General features: G+C 36.6%; 1 protein-coding gene across 2 annotated transcripts in view; it reads left to right on the forward strand.

Annotated features, from left to right (window-relative positions):
* Positions 1–8,265: 8,265 nt before the first annotated feature.
* The window catches only part of LOC129764624 (uncharacterized), a 71,946-nt gene continuing 63,221 nt past the window's right edge, over positions 8,266–16,990 (forward strand). The window contains exon 1 of one of the 2 annotated variants that reach the window (XM_055763887.1): positions 8,266–9,575. In XM_055763887.1, the coding sequence (XP_055619862.1) occupies positions 9,410–9,575 (166 nt within the window). In that variant the 5' untranslated portion in view covers positions 8,266–9,409. The remainder of the gene's footprint in view (positions 9,576–16,990) is intronic. The other variant, XM_055763888.1, reaches the window with a different exon arrangement.

The raw sequence follows: 16,990 nt of genomic DNA on the forward strand, positions 1-16,990 counted from the left end.
AAGCAGTGACATTTTCGGTGAAATTTTGAATAATTGGCGATTATTATCTCACAACATACACACCGACACTGAGAGTCTTCGAAACATCAACTTCATAACGGTAAAATAACGAAACTTCGTTTGTTTCTATGAACGTGGGGGAGTGAAAATGGCACATGAAAATATCACTTTTATCCGTCTTTTTCGACGTGATTTCACAAATATTCACTTCACGCTATAACATTAGCCTCATATTCAGCGGGAGCTCTACAAAAATGTACGTTTTTAATTGATAAATTTCTTCCTGAAAATATCATTTTTACATGGATGCGGTGGGCGATCAAAGATAAACACAACGACTGACGTCACTATTTGCGAAATAGTTATAGCAGCGCATGCTATGTCGCTCGAAACTCGACCATCTTCATTACCTTTTTTCCAGGACATTGCGTTAGACTATTTGTTGCATGTTGGTTCTGAATATATTCGAAAAAGATATGCCGTAGCCCCAGTCGACCACTCGGAGTGACGGCCGTGCCGCTACTGACTTCACCCTGCATACTCTTTTAAATGCCTTCGCTCGGTTATGTGAGCGCCCACATTCTGATTTTTTTTTTCTCTATTAAATGGAGCCTTAAACTACAAGGTTTACTCGCCTGCCTGAAATTCTAGTATGTAAACAAATGTATGGGAAATTGGAAGCTCCCATTTCAATAACTTTTTTTTAAAGTTAACTATTGATAAGTTATTGCATAATGTAAAATTTCCTTTATTTTAATAGATTGTGTGGGAGCTCTAACCAATTGTTACAAAAATCTCGTGTAAATATTAAGAAGTGACTGAGCATGACTGACGATTCAGCACGAGAAATTTCGTTTGCAACCCAAAATTTCACACAATATCTTTGACTAACGGAATTATTCATATCAAAAGTCGCCGAGCAAAAAAAAACTAACATGGCACTGTGAACAAACTAAATAACATATTGCGCTCAAAATTGACATTAAGACCACTGACAGTAGTAGGAAGAAAAAATGAAAAAAAAATTAGCGGGAACATTTAAAATTACAAATTCTTAGTATATATTTGATTAGGCTGACCAAACATACCATTTTGAATGGGTCAGTACCGTTATTTCGACCCTTTTTGATTTTCCCGTCTTCTTATCAACTTGTACCGTATTTTGAGAATGATGCAAACATATATATTTCTATGTCATTCTTTCAATAACACAGTGCTACAAAAATTTAACTTTTCTTCATCTGAGTTCTATCTATGGTTTTCCATGGGCTTCGGCACAAATCTGGATATCTTTGAGTTTGAGCTCTTTTTACCCTAGTGAAAAACGAAACATCATTTTGAATTTTTAAAAATCTGTTTTTTACGGTTCTAGGTTGCTTTTTTTTCTTAGAAGCTTAGAAAACGCAAAAGGGTACCAGTCATATGTTTTACCAATGCATTGCTACAAGTAGAATTGCAATTGCAGTACTATTTTACTTTTTCCGAAGTCATCTCAGCGTGATTTCGCTAATTCTTTCCAGATACATTCAGAGACCTTCAAAAAGATGGTGAGCAGAGCCGGTGGATAGTGATGACTACATTGCGACGTTAAGTTTTGAGCCAAACGCAAAAAAAAAATCACAGAAGTCACACAAATCAGCTGTTTACACAGTTTTACACATAAAATTGATTGTTTGGCAATCAATATTGAAAGCTTCGCAGTGAAAGTTACAAACATTTTCATATTCACACGGTTCGTGTAGAACAATTGAAGAGTTGAACAGTCAACGGTATGCTGAATTACTTGAGCATGGTAACACATGATTTCTTTGTCTTGGATTTTTTATCGAGAAGAGTATTTTTGACGGATTGCGCTCCTATTTTCCTCCAAAGGAAAAACGTCCAGTGCGATTAATTTGAAATCCCATACCTCAAATTATGGTTGCTTTTCAACGGAGATACCAGTTGTTGATCTTTCTAACATTTATTGCCTTGTTAAAAAGACGAAGCGTTTGTCACTGAATTTTCGGTTGTCAGTCATTTCGCGAAAACCGAGGTATCGATGATAATTCAATATAGATGGCAATCATTGACTATGGAATTGAAGTCAAAAATACGAAATGTTTGATACAGCGTAGTGAATATTTCACCATATCAGAGAAATCACATTGAAAATCATTTGCTTCCGAATGCCGCAATCGATCATCCTTTCCAACTTTTGGGAAGGCGGAAATATTTGTGCTAAGTTATTCCGAGCAGGAATCCGTTCCTTCTTCAAGCGTTAATAATTCCGCTCAGGCCTACATATTGATTCGAAAAAATGTTTTAATAGCTTAAAAATTGCTTTGAAAACAGGCTACCATATATAATCTGGCACACGCTCTGGAAATCCATTTAATCGTTAAGGCTCACACGTCTATGTATTATGCGTGTCATCTTCAAATTCCATTTCGTTTCTGCAGTCAAACTGGAAAGAACATTTAGCAAAAATCAAGATATCGATGATAACTCGATACCGATGGATTTGATAGCGAAGAATACAAAATGTTTGATATGGTGTAGTGGATATTATTTCACAATATCGAAGAAATCACATTTATGAAAGCAGCGTTATAAAATTATTTGTTTACGAATGCCGCAAACGATCGTCGTTTAAAATTATTGGGAAGGGGGTTTTATTTTTGCTGTGTAGTTCCGAGGAGAAATCCTTCTCAAGCGTTAATACTTCTGTTCTGGATCAACGATGATCTCAACTGTGGAAGGGTACTATTTGCGTTGGGTATTTCCAAGGAGAAATCGATTCCTCCTTTGAGCGATAATAATACTTTTCTGGCTAAACGAAGTGGTATGATTATCATTTTATTCGAAAGAGTTTTATGCTTGCTACTTATTGATTGTTAAGCTGACGTTAGTCCTACGTCCACCTTGCGGTTATTTCACAGATATAACCCACTTCTAGTTTTTTTTGAAAAATATTAAAAAATATAATTAAAATGCATTTCAATTTCATTTGAAGTTTGTTTCTATTTTCTGTTTTGTATTTTTTTTTAAACAAGAAAGTTGATGGGTTGTATCGAACGAGATATGATGATGTGTAATGAGTAAATATTTTTTGATGATAGATCAAGATTGTGTTACTTTTAATGTGTTAGGGGTGTGTCTTGCGTTATGTTAGGGTGGAAGTAGGTTCAAAATCTGTGCTTTTAGTTTTATGTAATTTGTGCACAGTGCCAAAGCAGCGATTTATTCTCTATTTTTTTATTTCTTCAACACAACTCGGGAAGTTATTTATATCGCTCTTCAGTTTCTTCCGAATTCCATTTACGTTGTGTTTGGATAGGTCGTGTGTGTAATAAAGAAAATTATGCTACAACTGTTCCTGACAATGGGTATATATCCTGCATCTCAAAATCGTTCAGCCATTTCATTATGAATTTACGAAATGTTTTGCAGAGAATTACTCCACACTCGTCTGCACGAAGCTTTCGTTTTACTAGCATGTCTACACTCAAACTAGCGTTGGCAGAAAACATTTCATCTTTGGCCGAAAAGATGCCATTTCCTGTGCATGAGAGTCAAATGCGCAAATAATGAGCTATTTTGAAAGCTTAAAAGTGGTTTGTATGTATGCGAGCAGACATCTCTTTCTGTTTTCTTTTCTCTTTTCATTTGGGATTGTGCCAAAAAAAAATCCATACGACGTCAATGAGGATCGAACCAAGGCCGGCTGGAATGCAAAGTTACTTTACACGACCACGCCATATAGCTGCCAGCGCTATTGTAAAGGAGCGTGATAATATTACACCTCATCATAAAATGAAGTTGGAAGGTGTTTTCTAAGACGATAAAGAAGAACATTAACGAGAATATATCTTTCTCTGTCTGGGCCGTGTATTTGGAAAACTATACGAAAAGCTTTCATATGCTTTCTTTAAAATGTGTCTCCTGTTTCGCTCGCTCATATCGGCTCTAGCATATATATTATACAAATGATATACATGTATTAGGGAGTAGTACATTTAATGTTATCTTTCAGCTCATTTAATGTAATAAATCGAGATGCCAGAACATGTGCTAAAAATTAACTTTGGGTGTAGATCAGAAAAGTCAAAAACAAACACATTTCCTGATCACACACTCACGCTAGTCGATAGTCTTCGAATGCTACAGTAAGTGTATTTGATAGTTTTGACTCAATGCTTGTCGAGTCGTTCTCCATTGTTACTCTCAAACATGGTACATCCAAGACGGGTCTATGGTACTAGGTGAGGCCGTTTCGTCACTAAGTGGGTTAGGGGAGCGGTATATGAAAACAGCACGGAAGAAAGTAGAAGGGGAATTATTTCCTTGTAGCGTGAAAGAGACAGACTGATCACCAGCGAGCTTCGGCAATAGCGTATTGTGTTTTGTTTACAAACAAAACACAGTAGACTTCCAAGATGGCTGAAGAGTGGTTTTAGCAAGTTGGCCCACCTTAGTATATACTTCTAGGCGCCTTGGGTACATCATGACCAATCTCTATAAGGAACTCAACTATGAAAATGATGTGTAGTGTGATGCAGTTCAAGATCATTCAAACCCTGAATTGCCGCCCAAACTCATAGTCGTTAATTAATGGGCAATGTTGGATGTTATTCACTTAGCTGATCCGCAGATTCATCATCCCATCAAAATTAATTTGGTATTGCGAAATATTTTCCAAATTACTCGACTTGGATACATATAGTCTATGCAACAATGATACATCCCTGTTTTCACAGAACACAAAACTATTCTACAAATAACCTTGTCAAAAAATTGACCTGGTAGTAGCTTAGTAATCGTAATCGATACATTTTCCAATGCTCTTTCTGTACAACTTTTTGAAAAATTTTGGGTTAGCCAGAAAGGTGGTGTCCATTTTAGTAACAACTTATAAGCATAATTTGCACCGCTTTGTGTCGCAATCTTTCGTCAAAAAACTGTCATTGAGTTTTTTTTACTATCCAAAAAGTCGCATTTCTTGCGCTTAGAGAATTTGGCAGTGGTCTGAACAAGTGAATAAGGTTCTACATCTCATGAGCAGGGTGGTCGGAACATCCCAGTCAAACTCCAAAATTGTTTGCTGGGTTCTGGAAGAAACGAAATCTGGCATTACTCTAGTATAACACGACACCTTTCATATTACCTAATATTGAACGGATCCCTGCCCTTAATTCGTTCAGTTGCGAGCTGTATTTATTGGATTTAATAGAAGCTCATAACACAGAATTCCCTTCCAATACCACCAGACACAGAGCATGACTTCCTACAGGTGAAGGCAGGCTTCACCAGATGCTCAGAGAAGGTGATTGTTGATATCTGTGGTAAATCTGTTAATTTACCTGTCGGGTACCGAGGATTATTCTTGATCGACATTTCGATTTGATTGTCATTCGTAGCGGCATGAACTTTCCGTGTCACCCCATAGAAAAGTATTCCAAGATTTAATGAATGAGAGTATTCAACTGCGATGCTCTTCATTGAAATGTGGGAATTTTTTGAATAATCTTCTATGAGATAACCCGGAAAGTTCGTACTCTCCTCCAGAGATACGGTCCGTGAATCTCTAAAAGATTTTTTTTGTCTTGGTTTGCTTTTGGAATAAATCAATCGCTCCCAGTTTATGTGCGTAGCTTTTAGAATACAGATTTCAATGGGATCGCAAAATTGTCAGAAGGGACGTTTTTTTACATCACTAATTCATTTCCTGCACGGGTTTTTCTCACATATCCCTCAACTTATTTCAAATAAGTGTAAAACAACTCAATGCAGTCGATAAGTGTTTTGTCAGTGTTTTGAAGCCTTGGCCAACATATGGAACGCCTCCTCTGAAAACTCTCCGAGCGATGACGATGAAGAGTTGAATTTTTGTAGCACTGTTAGGGTGAGTTTAGACTTGTGATATATTCGTGTGAAGAAATATGATGAGATTTATAGAAATCGCATCAACCGTTCACACTAGCGCGAACTTATAAAATGAATATATTCATATTTTTCGTGAATTTATTCACCTGAAGTAGAACTGCATCCAACTTCAGTGATTTCTCACCACTGATAAATTCACCAGCTGTTACATATGCCTGAATTTATTCTATTCATCTTATACATTTATACCTCGGAGAAGTGTATCATATATATTCTCACCCGTTTACATCTATTTTCGGGTGAATAAATCCATCTATTCGCGTTGACGGCGGAACGGTGTCGACATCTGGATACGACATTAGTATGTATGAGGCCAACTCTTCTCTATAAGATTAGTCGGCTGTAGGACAGTTTTAAATTACTAAAATTTGTATGAAAATTTTTTCTTGACGTTATTTACCTACTAGAAGTACGTTGTTCTGACCCTAATTTAAACTAATTTCTATGAATTTTCAGATATTCTCAACAAAACTTACCATTATAATGTAAAATTATCTTTAGACACAATATCTGTATGATATTTTTTCACTACTTGCAAGCAAAAGTGATTTTCATTTAAATAGAGTACTAATTTGGTTTAAGAAAACTAATCTCCATTCATAATTTTTATGTTAAAAGTGTGTTCACTTCTGTTGCAAACCCATATTGTCATGCCTACTCCCCCATTTCGTAATACGAAGCTCAATGTCGTCAACGCGAATAGTTATAGATCTCGCTAACGTAAACCCGCCATTACACTAATGATGAACAAACTTACATGGACAAAAGAACTAGATTACTAGACATCAGCACCTATTGCCTACTTTATTTTTCGAATATATCATTTACTTTTTTTGTTTAAAAAAAAAATAAATATTAGATAACATAAACTTAAAAAAAAATTGTAAGGGGTTGTATCTAGGACACGACCGCATATTTTCAACGTAGAACTACGCAATTGCATTCTGCAATCCACTTGTTTACCACTTCCAATATTTTTTCAGAATGCATCGAAATTTTTGTAATAGATTATGTTCATCGTTACAAATAAATTTGATGAACGTTCTTTTACGTTTGATGTGATGCCTAGGACTACCAAAATATGTGAACGGAAGAATTGTCAAACGATCATTGTATTTTACATTTTCCTCTGCAATGTTTGCACATCTCATGTTTACGTAGTTCTCGAAGCACGAAAGTTCATTCATCTCTAGTATTTGAAATGACGATTTTCCCAGGCTTCTCAGTTCAAAAGTAAGTTTTAGGGAAACATATTCCGGTCTGCACAACGACAACCGAGTACAAAAGTAATCAACACCAAAAACTACTCCCGACTTGCATGTATTAGCAAAGCGGATTTCCCCAGGCACATTAATTTTGAAGTCCGTGTTAGGGAAACACAGCACAGTGAGAGAAAAATACCACCGACTTGCATGTTTTGACAAAGCGGATTCCCCCAGGCACATTGATTTTGAAGTCCGTGTTAGGGAAACACAGCTCGGTGGGAACAAAAATACCCTCGACTTGCATGTATATTTGCACAGCGGATTTCCACAGGTACATCGATTTTGAAGTGTGTGTTGGGGAAACCGTAAATCGGGCCAATCAAAACTTGGCAGTTAGAGTGTTTAGATAACGCTTGACATTTTACAGTTATTCAATTGTTCATCTCATTAAAAATAACATTTTATTAATTGTGATAGACGCATAGAAATATTTTCTATCAATTGATGCAAACATCTTTCCGATCTGTTAAGATATGTTCGAGTTATAAGCATTCGAAATACGGGTAGGGTTAGCACGCAAATCGGCAGAACAAATGTATGGGAAAAAAGGAAGTTTCCAGTTTTCATGAATTTAAACCGTTTAAAGATTAGCGAATTGTAATGTATATCATATCAAACAAATCTTAGAAAATTTCCGATTTGGTTGGTATGCAAATCATGAGAATTCGTTCACAGTGAAAATAGTTATTAACGTTAACTTTATTTTATAAAAACGTGACCTGTTTTCTGATTTGGCACCCTTCCTGAAAGACGTAGTTCTACGTCAATAAGCATGATTCAACTATTTTCGTTGTTTATTTCCGAAAAAATAGACGAGTGTCCACGTGGATAACAGAGGGAGGGATATATGAAAATTTCCACGCTTGTCCGGTAGAGTAGGGGGTGTCTAAATCATGCTTTTTCGGTCCACGTGGTATGTGGACAGCCCCTCTCTGTTTCTTTTATTGGTCAAATATAAACATTAAAGATAGTGCAAAGATAAGTGATCGCTCATTTAAAAATAGACTTCATGCAAATAACCGGCAACACTGGCTTGCACCTACCGCCCGAAGGAAAGTGTGTGGCGAATTTTCCACTGTGCACACCAATCCCACCAACACTACTCGCAGACACACGCGCCATCACATCACTGTTCTCTTTTCTCCCGAGGTGTTTTCTAGCTGCACAGAGGTAGCTTTTGTGGCAGCCTACAACTGATTCGGTCGCGGTGCGTCGTGGAAGAAGGACCTGTGGTGTCGGAAGTGCAACCGTTCCTCGTTCGTTGGTTCTTTTTTTTTTGTGCTGCTGCTGCAACTGTTACCACCGTAACGACGACGACGAAGACGACGTTCAACTTGCGGAAAGGAGGTCGGAGCGAAGTTTTTTTTTCCTCTACTCGAGCTACATTCGATTTCTTCACTTCGATTTTGACGAGTGCGAGTGCCTCCAGTGGATTCCACGGCACTCCAGTCCCTGACGCGAGGATCAAATCGTGGCAAACAGTTGGAGGAAGAACGGGTGCGTGTGCTACGCGTCTTACCACACACCGAATCGTTACATCAACATTGGGCAGTCAGAAGGGGGAAGGGCAGATTTCGTGAGACGGCGACAATCGAGTGAATGTTTTGTTGTTTATTTGTGGAAGTTCCGAAGGACGACACTCTGTGAAAACAAGGCTCAATTTTTTGTATGGAAAGATACCTGTAAGAAGAAAAGAACCTTAAATCAATTCCTGTGCTACCTGGAGTATACCCCGTATCCAGCTTCGAGTGAATTAGAGAGCGAGAAAAAAAGAAGAATTGTAAATTATTAAAACAAACACACACTCGAAAAGAGTATCATCGGAAAAGTTCGATGTTGAAATCCCATTTCTCACCCACACTCACAATATAATTTCACGGGTAGTGGAAGAAGTGCATAGAGGAGGTAGGCAAGCAAAAAAAAAGCGGCCAACACACGGATAGTGCCAGTTTCAGTTCGACTTCATCTGCGGGAAGAAACGCGAAAATTGACACACACAGAAATATATCAGTGTGATCGCGCAACGGTGGTCGCGTGAAGTGGTGAAACGTGCGATAAAAAAAATAAGTGAGTGAGGAAACAAATAAGTCTGTGATTAAAATTCAATAATTTATCAACCGAAGATATCATCATCATCCGAACGGGTGCTAATCGTATAGGATTAAGTAATAAACCGCGCGCAGCGAAACCGGACCGAGTTCGAGTCCGAAATATCAGACATGGAATCGATGGAGTATGAAATGGCCCGCAACATGACGTTGCTGTTCTTCTTGGAGCGGCTGCTCGATCGTGGCGAGCCACGCACACTGCACGATCTGTCCTGTCAGTTCGGGGCGCGTGGATTCACCAAGGAGATGCGACAGATCGCCGGCGGCAGTCAGTCAGGTAGGTGATGATGCCACTGTGTTTACATTTTTTTTATGTGTGATGAGAAGGAATCGAGGAAGATCGGTTCCGATGACGTGATCCTTTGTTGATTATTTGTGGTCACCGTGTCCACTTGTTTGGTTAAGGTGACGGCACTGCTTGAGAATGAGAATTATTTGTTGTTCTTCCGTTCACCCACAAAATCACCAAAATATCATACAGAACAAGAAGTATAGGAGAAATTTTTGACCAGCTTTGAAGTGCTGTAACTTAGTCAATTATCTTCCAGTTTGAATTCTTTTGAGGATAGAAGAATCATTTGCAAAATATAATACCCAAAATCGGTCCAGAATCAATGGCCTTTTCCCGGGTTTTGGTCATTGCTAGGGTATTTCAGGGGCTGTCCACATAAGGATTGGGCAATCTTGAATCAAATCGAATTTTTGAAAGTATTTTCCAATAAAATTTAGAACTTTTCTATATGACACGTTCAATAATCATCTGAAGATACTTTTCAACAGTGGTTCTCATCGAATCGTTTATGAAATTGCTTAAAAATTATACTTAATTATACTAAAGTTATCAATTCACACTGTACTGATTCTTTACAAGATGAAATAGTAATCAGATAGTTGAAATTACTTTTAAAACAAGAAAATTTTACGAAAAGTCACAGGAGGGTTGTGTCCGAGACACGACCGCATAGTTGACGTAGGATTCCGTTAGGCTTTCTGTTGATTTTGGATATGTTTGAAGAATTACACCGTTAAACTCATTGATAATGATTTGGTGACTCTGAAAAGGGCCGTTTTCTTCGGTTGTTGGGTATTGTTTTTTCACTTCATCAGTGTTTACCGAATGATGATGACAGAAGGATGGTAAAAAGTCGTTGGATGGTGCGTATCAGATAAAAGATACTGAAGTGAAACGAAATATGATGAAAACCGCCCTCTGTGATCCTAGACGAGATGCCTCCTATGATATGTATGGATGAAATAAAGAAAAAAAACTCACCAATGTAATATAAGATAATTACCAATACCGAACACAATTATCAATTTTTCTCATAAGTAAAAACATGTTACTCCAATATAGAGAAAACATATTTGGAATGGAAAAGGTAATTTTCTTTTATAATTTTTACTTTCTGAGTGTTTATTCAACCCAATGCGAATTTTAATTGGACTAACTACAATGTAGAGCATATGGGAAATCACTTTTTCTAATATTTCTTCACTTTTTCAATTTTTCTCGCAGTATGAACTTTCCTTGGGTGAAAATGAACGCAACAAAACACACAGCTTAAACCAAACGACCCGTTCTCGAGCGGAAACACACCTTGGTTATTATTTATGAAAATTAAAATGAATCGTTTCAGATATCAAATCATTTTTAACACAACTGCCACCATATACAATTTTACACTTAAACTTTTGCTAAATTTTTCACAATACACGATCGGTCATTGATATGAAATTTCACGAAACAACCAACATTAAAGTTCCAAATTTAAATTTTATTTGCTACAATTAATCGTATCACCCACCTTACTTGCAATCAGGGCTTGGAAATATTGAACTTGTTAAGTAATATTGAAAATATATTTTTATCAGTGTAACGCGTTTATTTTGCTTGTCGATGCTGCTGTCATTCATTCGACGGCAAACAAATTTACAACTGTGTTCATTCATATTCATTCTGTGCTATCTGAGCTTTCCTCAAAGCTCGAGTCATTAGAATTCATTCACATTTATTCATTGCCATTGAATTTTCAGGAATGTTGTGACTGTTCATTTTCAATATCCCGATATGTGTGTGATTTTCTCATTGAGTCAGTGCCTTGCTTGTTTTTACTCCGTTACTCCGTTACTCCGAAAGGGCAACGCAAATCGGTGGCGCAAGCGGAAATGCCAACAAAAGAGCAAGATCTGCATGCACACACAGCTAAGGATTGCATAGGTTTGGACGGCGAGGAGGCATTCTGCAGAATAGACCCGAGTAGCGAATGCAGCCGTGTCAGCCAAAGCTGGATGTTGGCAATTTCATCCGCTAATTATATAGCATAGTTTAATCCATTTGCAAAAGGAAGCTCGAAATATTCCCATTGCGGTCGTGTCTTGGACACCACCATTTGATGTTCGTAAGTTCGGAATTTGAGTCAAAAATCAAATGTTTGAAATTTGAGTCAAGACGGTGTTTTTTTTTACATCGGAATTGGAGTCTTTTGAAGCATTTCTGACAAGTGGAATTGGAATTGCATATTCACCATGTAAAATGAAAGCATTTTAACTTAGATGGAAACCTTGCATGCTTGAAAAATTTAATTTCTTGTCACTATTATGAGCATTCTGTACTTCGTTATCTTCCTCAACGAATTTCTCCGTTTTGTCAGTGTCCGAGAACGATGCTGATAGTGAATGAACTGGTATATTAATATCAATGAATGACAAAACTAGGGATATTTTCTTTTGCTCACATTCCGTGAACGCAGAACAGAAAGAAAAAGAGAATGAAAAAAACTGGATGAATCAACTGTGAGGGGCTTGCTGTGGTTGTGAGGCTCGGCGTTGGTTCATTTTCGGTATCCCGAATGCAATGGTATAATGATCGAATGTGGTCTGAAATTCAGCTGAAAAGATTGATGTGATACAGATATTTCCAAGCACTGCTTGCAATACAAAAATGCCCCCGACCTTCATGTATTTGCAATGCCGATTTCCCCCAGGCAGCTTGGTTTTGATGTCTCTGTTAGGGACTCGCCGCATGTGTCGTCAATTTCGACCAATCAGAAGTGGGTATTTCCATTAGGATAGGGGTTGAGATTTTTCAATTGTTCGATAGTTATTTTCATGACATATATTATTTTCTTCAATATAAAAAATGTTATGGAGTGCCGAAATCGATTGACGCAAAAATTTCATCAATCCATCATGAAATGACTGAGCAATAAGCGTTTGAAATTGGACAATTTTCACGATGTACTCGGGTTTCAATTTTCAATTTGTACCCCAATATATTCCTGAAAGACGTAATCCTACGTCAAAAAGCACAACTTTTTTTTCTTAACCCGACAACCAATGTTGCGGCTCACTTTTCTCAGAATCGGTCAAACCGAATTAGACGCGAGAAATTTCATCTGAAACCCCATTTTGTTTCTTTCGAAAACCTTTCAATTTTTTCTCTATATAGATCCACGGGTTCCGGAGATATGGCGGAAACAAGTTTAGTGGTCATAATTTCCAGAACTCAAAACAACACAAAACCCGCCATTTTCTTACTCTTAATTTTTTACAAAACTTCATGATTTCTTAAAACAATCTTATTTGTGATGAACTGACACATATATGACCTCATTGACGCAACCCGGTTTGCGATCTCCGGATAACCTGCTGCTCAAACTCTAGATCGAGATATGAGAAAGACACGACTACACCTTTAGGCGGATTGAATAAGATTTGGTATTCTCAAACCCTTGAATTATCATTTATATTACCATAGGTAAAGCAATTTGTGAATTTCCTGACATTTTCATTCATATTACACTAGAAAATAATGAAAAAAGTTGATTAATCAATTTCATCCCAAAGGTATGTTTTGAAAATTTCCGCTAAAATTTTTCCAAACAAATGTTTAAGGAAATTTTTCATACCGTTTCATACCTTGTCACCAGTACTGCTTTTAAAAATAACTGGGTATAGATTAAAAAAAATATTTACATTTTTCTGAAAATCGTGATCAGTTTGCCACTGGTTTACGGCACTCGAAAAAATCGCGAAAATCGATCCTTTCTTTTCGATCTTTCCGCTCTTTTTGATCGTAGAATTTTTGAATTTTTTTTCCAGTGAACATTTATTTTAATCCCACTAAAAACCATCAAATTTCATGAACAATGGTTTTCAAAGTAGCGGTCGTAAATTTAGGAGAAGCAGTTTGTAGGTTTAGTCATTACAAAACGAGTGGTCACAAGTTATATTTACACCATCATATCCACGAGTTATATTTACACCATCATATCCACTAGGCTGGCAGTAAAAATTGTGACGAATTTGATGGTGACATCAGCGTTCTTTTCTAGAACTGTGACCACTAACAAGATTTCGACTAAATGCCAAACGTATGTCACGGCTGGATTTTATGGGATTATTATTAGCGGAGTTCTCGATGAATTTCAGTTGTTCAAATTCTAATAATAATTTTCAGTTAATTTAATTAGTTAAATGATTCCATAATGGTTCAAGATAAAATCTGGGAAAATAGAAATTTTCTGGGTTTTCAAGTTTTTTTTAACTTTATTCAGCATAAAGGTAAAAAAAACTTGAAACCCCTTCAAAATAATTAAAATAAAATGCCTTCGATGTTAGAAATGTGAAGCGTTTATTCCATTTTTCAAGAAAAGGAAACACTCAGCGTTGTCAGCCTTCCAGATTTAGCTGGAATCTTCCAGACTTTTACGGATCATCCAGACATCAAGACTTTCCTTTGCCTAGTCCAGATTTTTTTTCGTCTAGATTTCTCCAGATTTATCGCAATAATCTAATATTACTTCTTCTGGCTGACTTCAACTTTCTTGAAAGTTAATGAATTTTTAGCAATTACCCAATGACATCCATTTATAGCAACCTAAGCTGTAGTCCCTTGTGAATCAGAAAATTTTCTGAGATTTATGAGCTACCGAAAATGTAGCCCCTGAGGATGTTACATCAATGCGCAGAAAGATGGCTGCTATTAGAAAAAGTTGCTCGGAGAGTAATTGGTAGGTTTGATGCTGTACGACCCTCTTTTAGTTTCGTGATAAATGTTGATTATGTAGAGCAGGCCAAAGTGGTATCAATCTAGAACTCGTCAAACGATCAGTTTTATCAGCTCTACTATCTGACTTATTTGTCATATATCCACAAATTGATGAATAAATCGAATAAGCTCTTGCAAGGTAACCTTTTGGAGTTGAAAACTCTACATTTTAGCATTCCGCGGCGTTTTCGAACGGTACCAGATGTTTTTAAATATAGTGTTTCATATGTATTAAATATTCAAACTCGCAATTCACATCATAAAAAAAAAATAATTCTTAAAACTTCTATTTCATAAATATTCAGACAAATCCAGACTTTCCCTTTCACCCACATAAATACATTATTGATGAACACTTAGCAACCCTTATATAGAATAACACTTATATAGAATAAGTACATAAATTGGGAAAAGGCATTCGATTTCTGAAAGATCGATTCAGCAAAGATTGATTCTTTGGTACCGATTTAATCAGTGAATCGATCTCTACGCCGTTGAGAAATCGATCCGTCAAAATTGATCTTTTTCTAAAGATCGCTCAATTCTAGTCCACATGCCGCGTGGATCGACAAAGCACGGTTTTAGACTCCCCTTCCTCCTCCGTGGACAAGCGGGGACATGGACTGTACCCCTTCCTTTTTTCGACGTGGACATTATTTCATACTTATCACCCACATCGATAACATTGATGTTCATCGGTATGCTTTCGATTTACGATTCACTTTCCTCAACTATGTCCCTGTCCATTCCTAATATCTCAGCATGTCCGTTGTCGTCAATGCAATACAGAATCTTTTTCGCCATTGATTGGAAGATTCGCAAAAAAGCCTTCCACCTCATATTTGAGCTGACTTCACCAGAGATTTGAAAATTCTTCATTTTTCTCTCAAGACAAAGTATCATTGCTATGCTTTCGAGACCTGCAAGATTAATATAGTTTAATTTTGATTATAACCTTAACCCTGCTTTGCATGTTTTTTTCTTTATTGGTGAAATAAATCAAGGTCCAGACAAAATCAACTTAAAGTGACCTTGTTCATTTATATGATTTTTGGGCATTCAATGTCATGATTTGAATTTCTACAATTATGCAAAGAAGGGTTAAATCGTAATAAAAAATGTAGCAATTTGATTTCGCGATTATGTTATATTCTTTGATTTTATTTTAAATAACATGTATTCACAAGTTATTTACAATCTACATTTATGTTGTCTTCATTTTTTTACGCTAAATCGGTATTAAAACATCGCTTACACGCTTCGTACAGATGACTATAGAGCAATTCCGCACCAAATTATAGAATTTTTTTTCAAAAATATATGTGTACGCTGGAGGTTACCCAAAATACAATTTCCACTATAATAAGATTGAACCTTATTTTCAAAAAGGGTCATAACTCGAAAGAAAGTTATCTGATCACAACAGGATCCTCAACACAAATTTTGGAAAATAAATTGATATTCGAGGGAAATTTACTCCTAAAAACGTACAGGGTCTTCCAGATTAAACGCTCACGCAACGAATTTTAATAACTTCTACAAAAGTGAACAGATTTTTATTTTTAAAAAATGAAAATGAAGCTTATTTCAGGACATTTTCGATGTGACCACCCCTTTTTTCTCTAAAAATACACGTTCTTGTAAATTGTACATCTTGACACTAAAATCCATCCGATCAGACTGAACTAGTAGCCGAATATTATCACCCCAAAGTGGGGAACGCAGTGTTACCATCGACGGAGCGAAAAAAAATTTATACTGAGCTATTCGATTTTTTTTTTTTGCGTGATCGTTTAATCTGAAAAAAGCCTGTAGATATTAATTTTTGAAAATCAATGAATATTATTTCACGCATGTTCTTTGAAAATTATACTTTCATATTTGTTTTAAAAATGACTGGCTTTTTAAATAAGCAACGTGTTGTGGTCCAATTATTGGTGAAAGTTGGAAAGAAACCTCCGCAATCTTCCGAAAAATACGGAATGCTTACAGAGATGAATGCATTTCGTAAACAAACGTGGGCGTTTACAATGAAGTGTATCCGCGATGACAACGGTACGGTGTCAACATCTGGATACGAAAATAGTTTTCCACTAAAACTTATCATTATAATATAAAATTATCTTCACATACAATTTTTTAAATAGATAATTTGACCACATGAAAAGTTTTCCGTTCATATTAAATACTAATTTGATACGGAGAAGTTGATTTTCTTTCATAATTTCTATTTGAAAAGTTTTCATTCTGCCTGAAACCCCATTTTTATATTTGACCCTTTACTAACTCGTAAAACGTAGTTCAATGGCGTGCCGTTCATTTCGTTTCCACCGTGAAGTGTATACGGGATTGAGGCCCTGTGTCATTGTCAGACGTGAAAAAGCAGTTCGAGCAGCGCTGCGAATTCGTAAATGACGATCCACGACCAGGAGCTCCATCTGTCTCATTTATCATCGCGAATACATTTCTGACGGTCAAACAGTTATTGCAAATTTTTATATTGATGTCCTGGAACACCTGCGACTCCATGTGCAACCTGAACACGCCGAAAATCGAATTTTATATTCTGACAAAGCATAGGCTCACTTCTCACTCATGAAAAGCGAGCCTTTGGTGAAAAAAAGGTGAACTTTATTGATGTA

The sequence above is a fragment of the Toxorhynchites rutilus genome, chromosome 2 (assembly GCF_029784135.1).
Source record: "Toxorhynchites rutilus septentrionalis strain SRP chromosome 2, ASM2978413v1, whole genome shotgun sequence".
Lineage (NCBI taxonomy): Eukaryota > Metazoa > Arthropoda > Insecta > Diptera > Culicidae > Toxorhynchites > Toxorhynchites rutilus.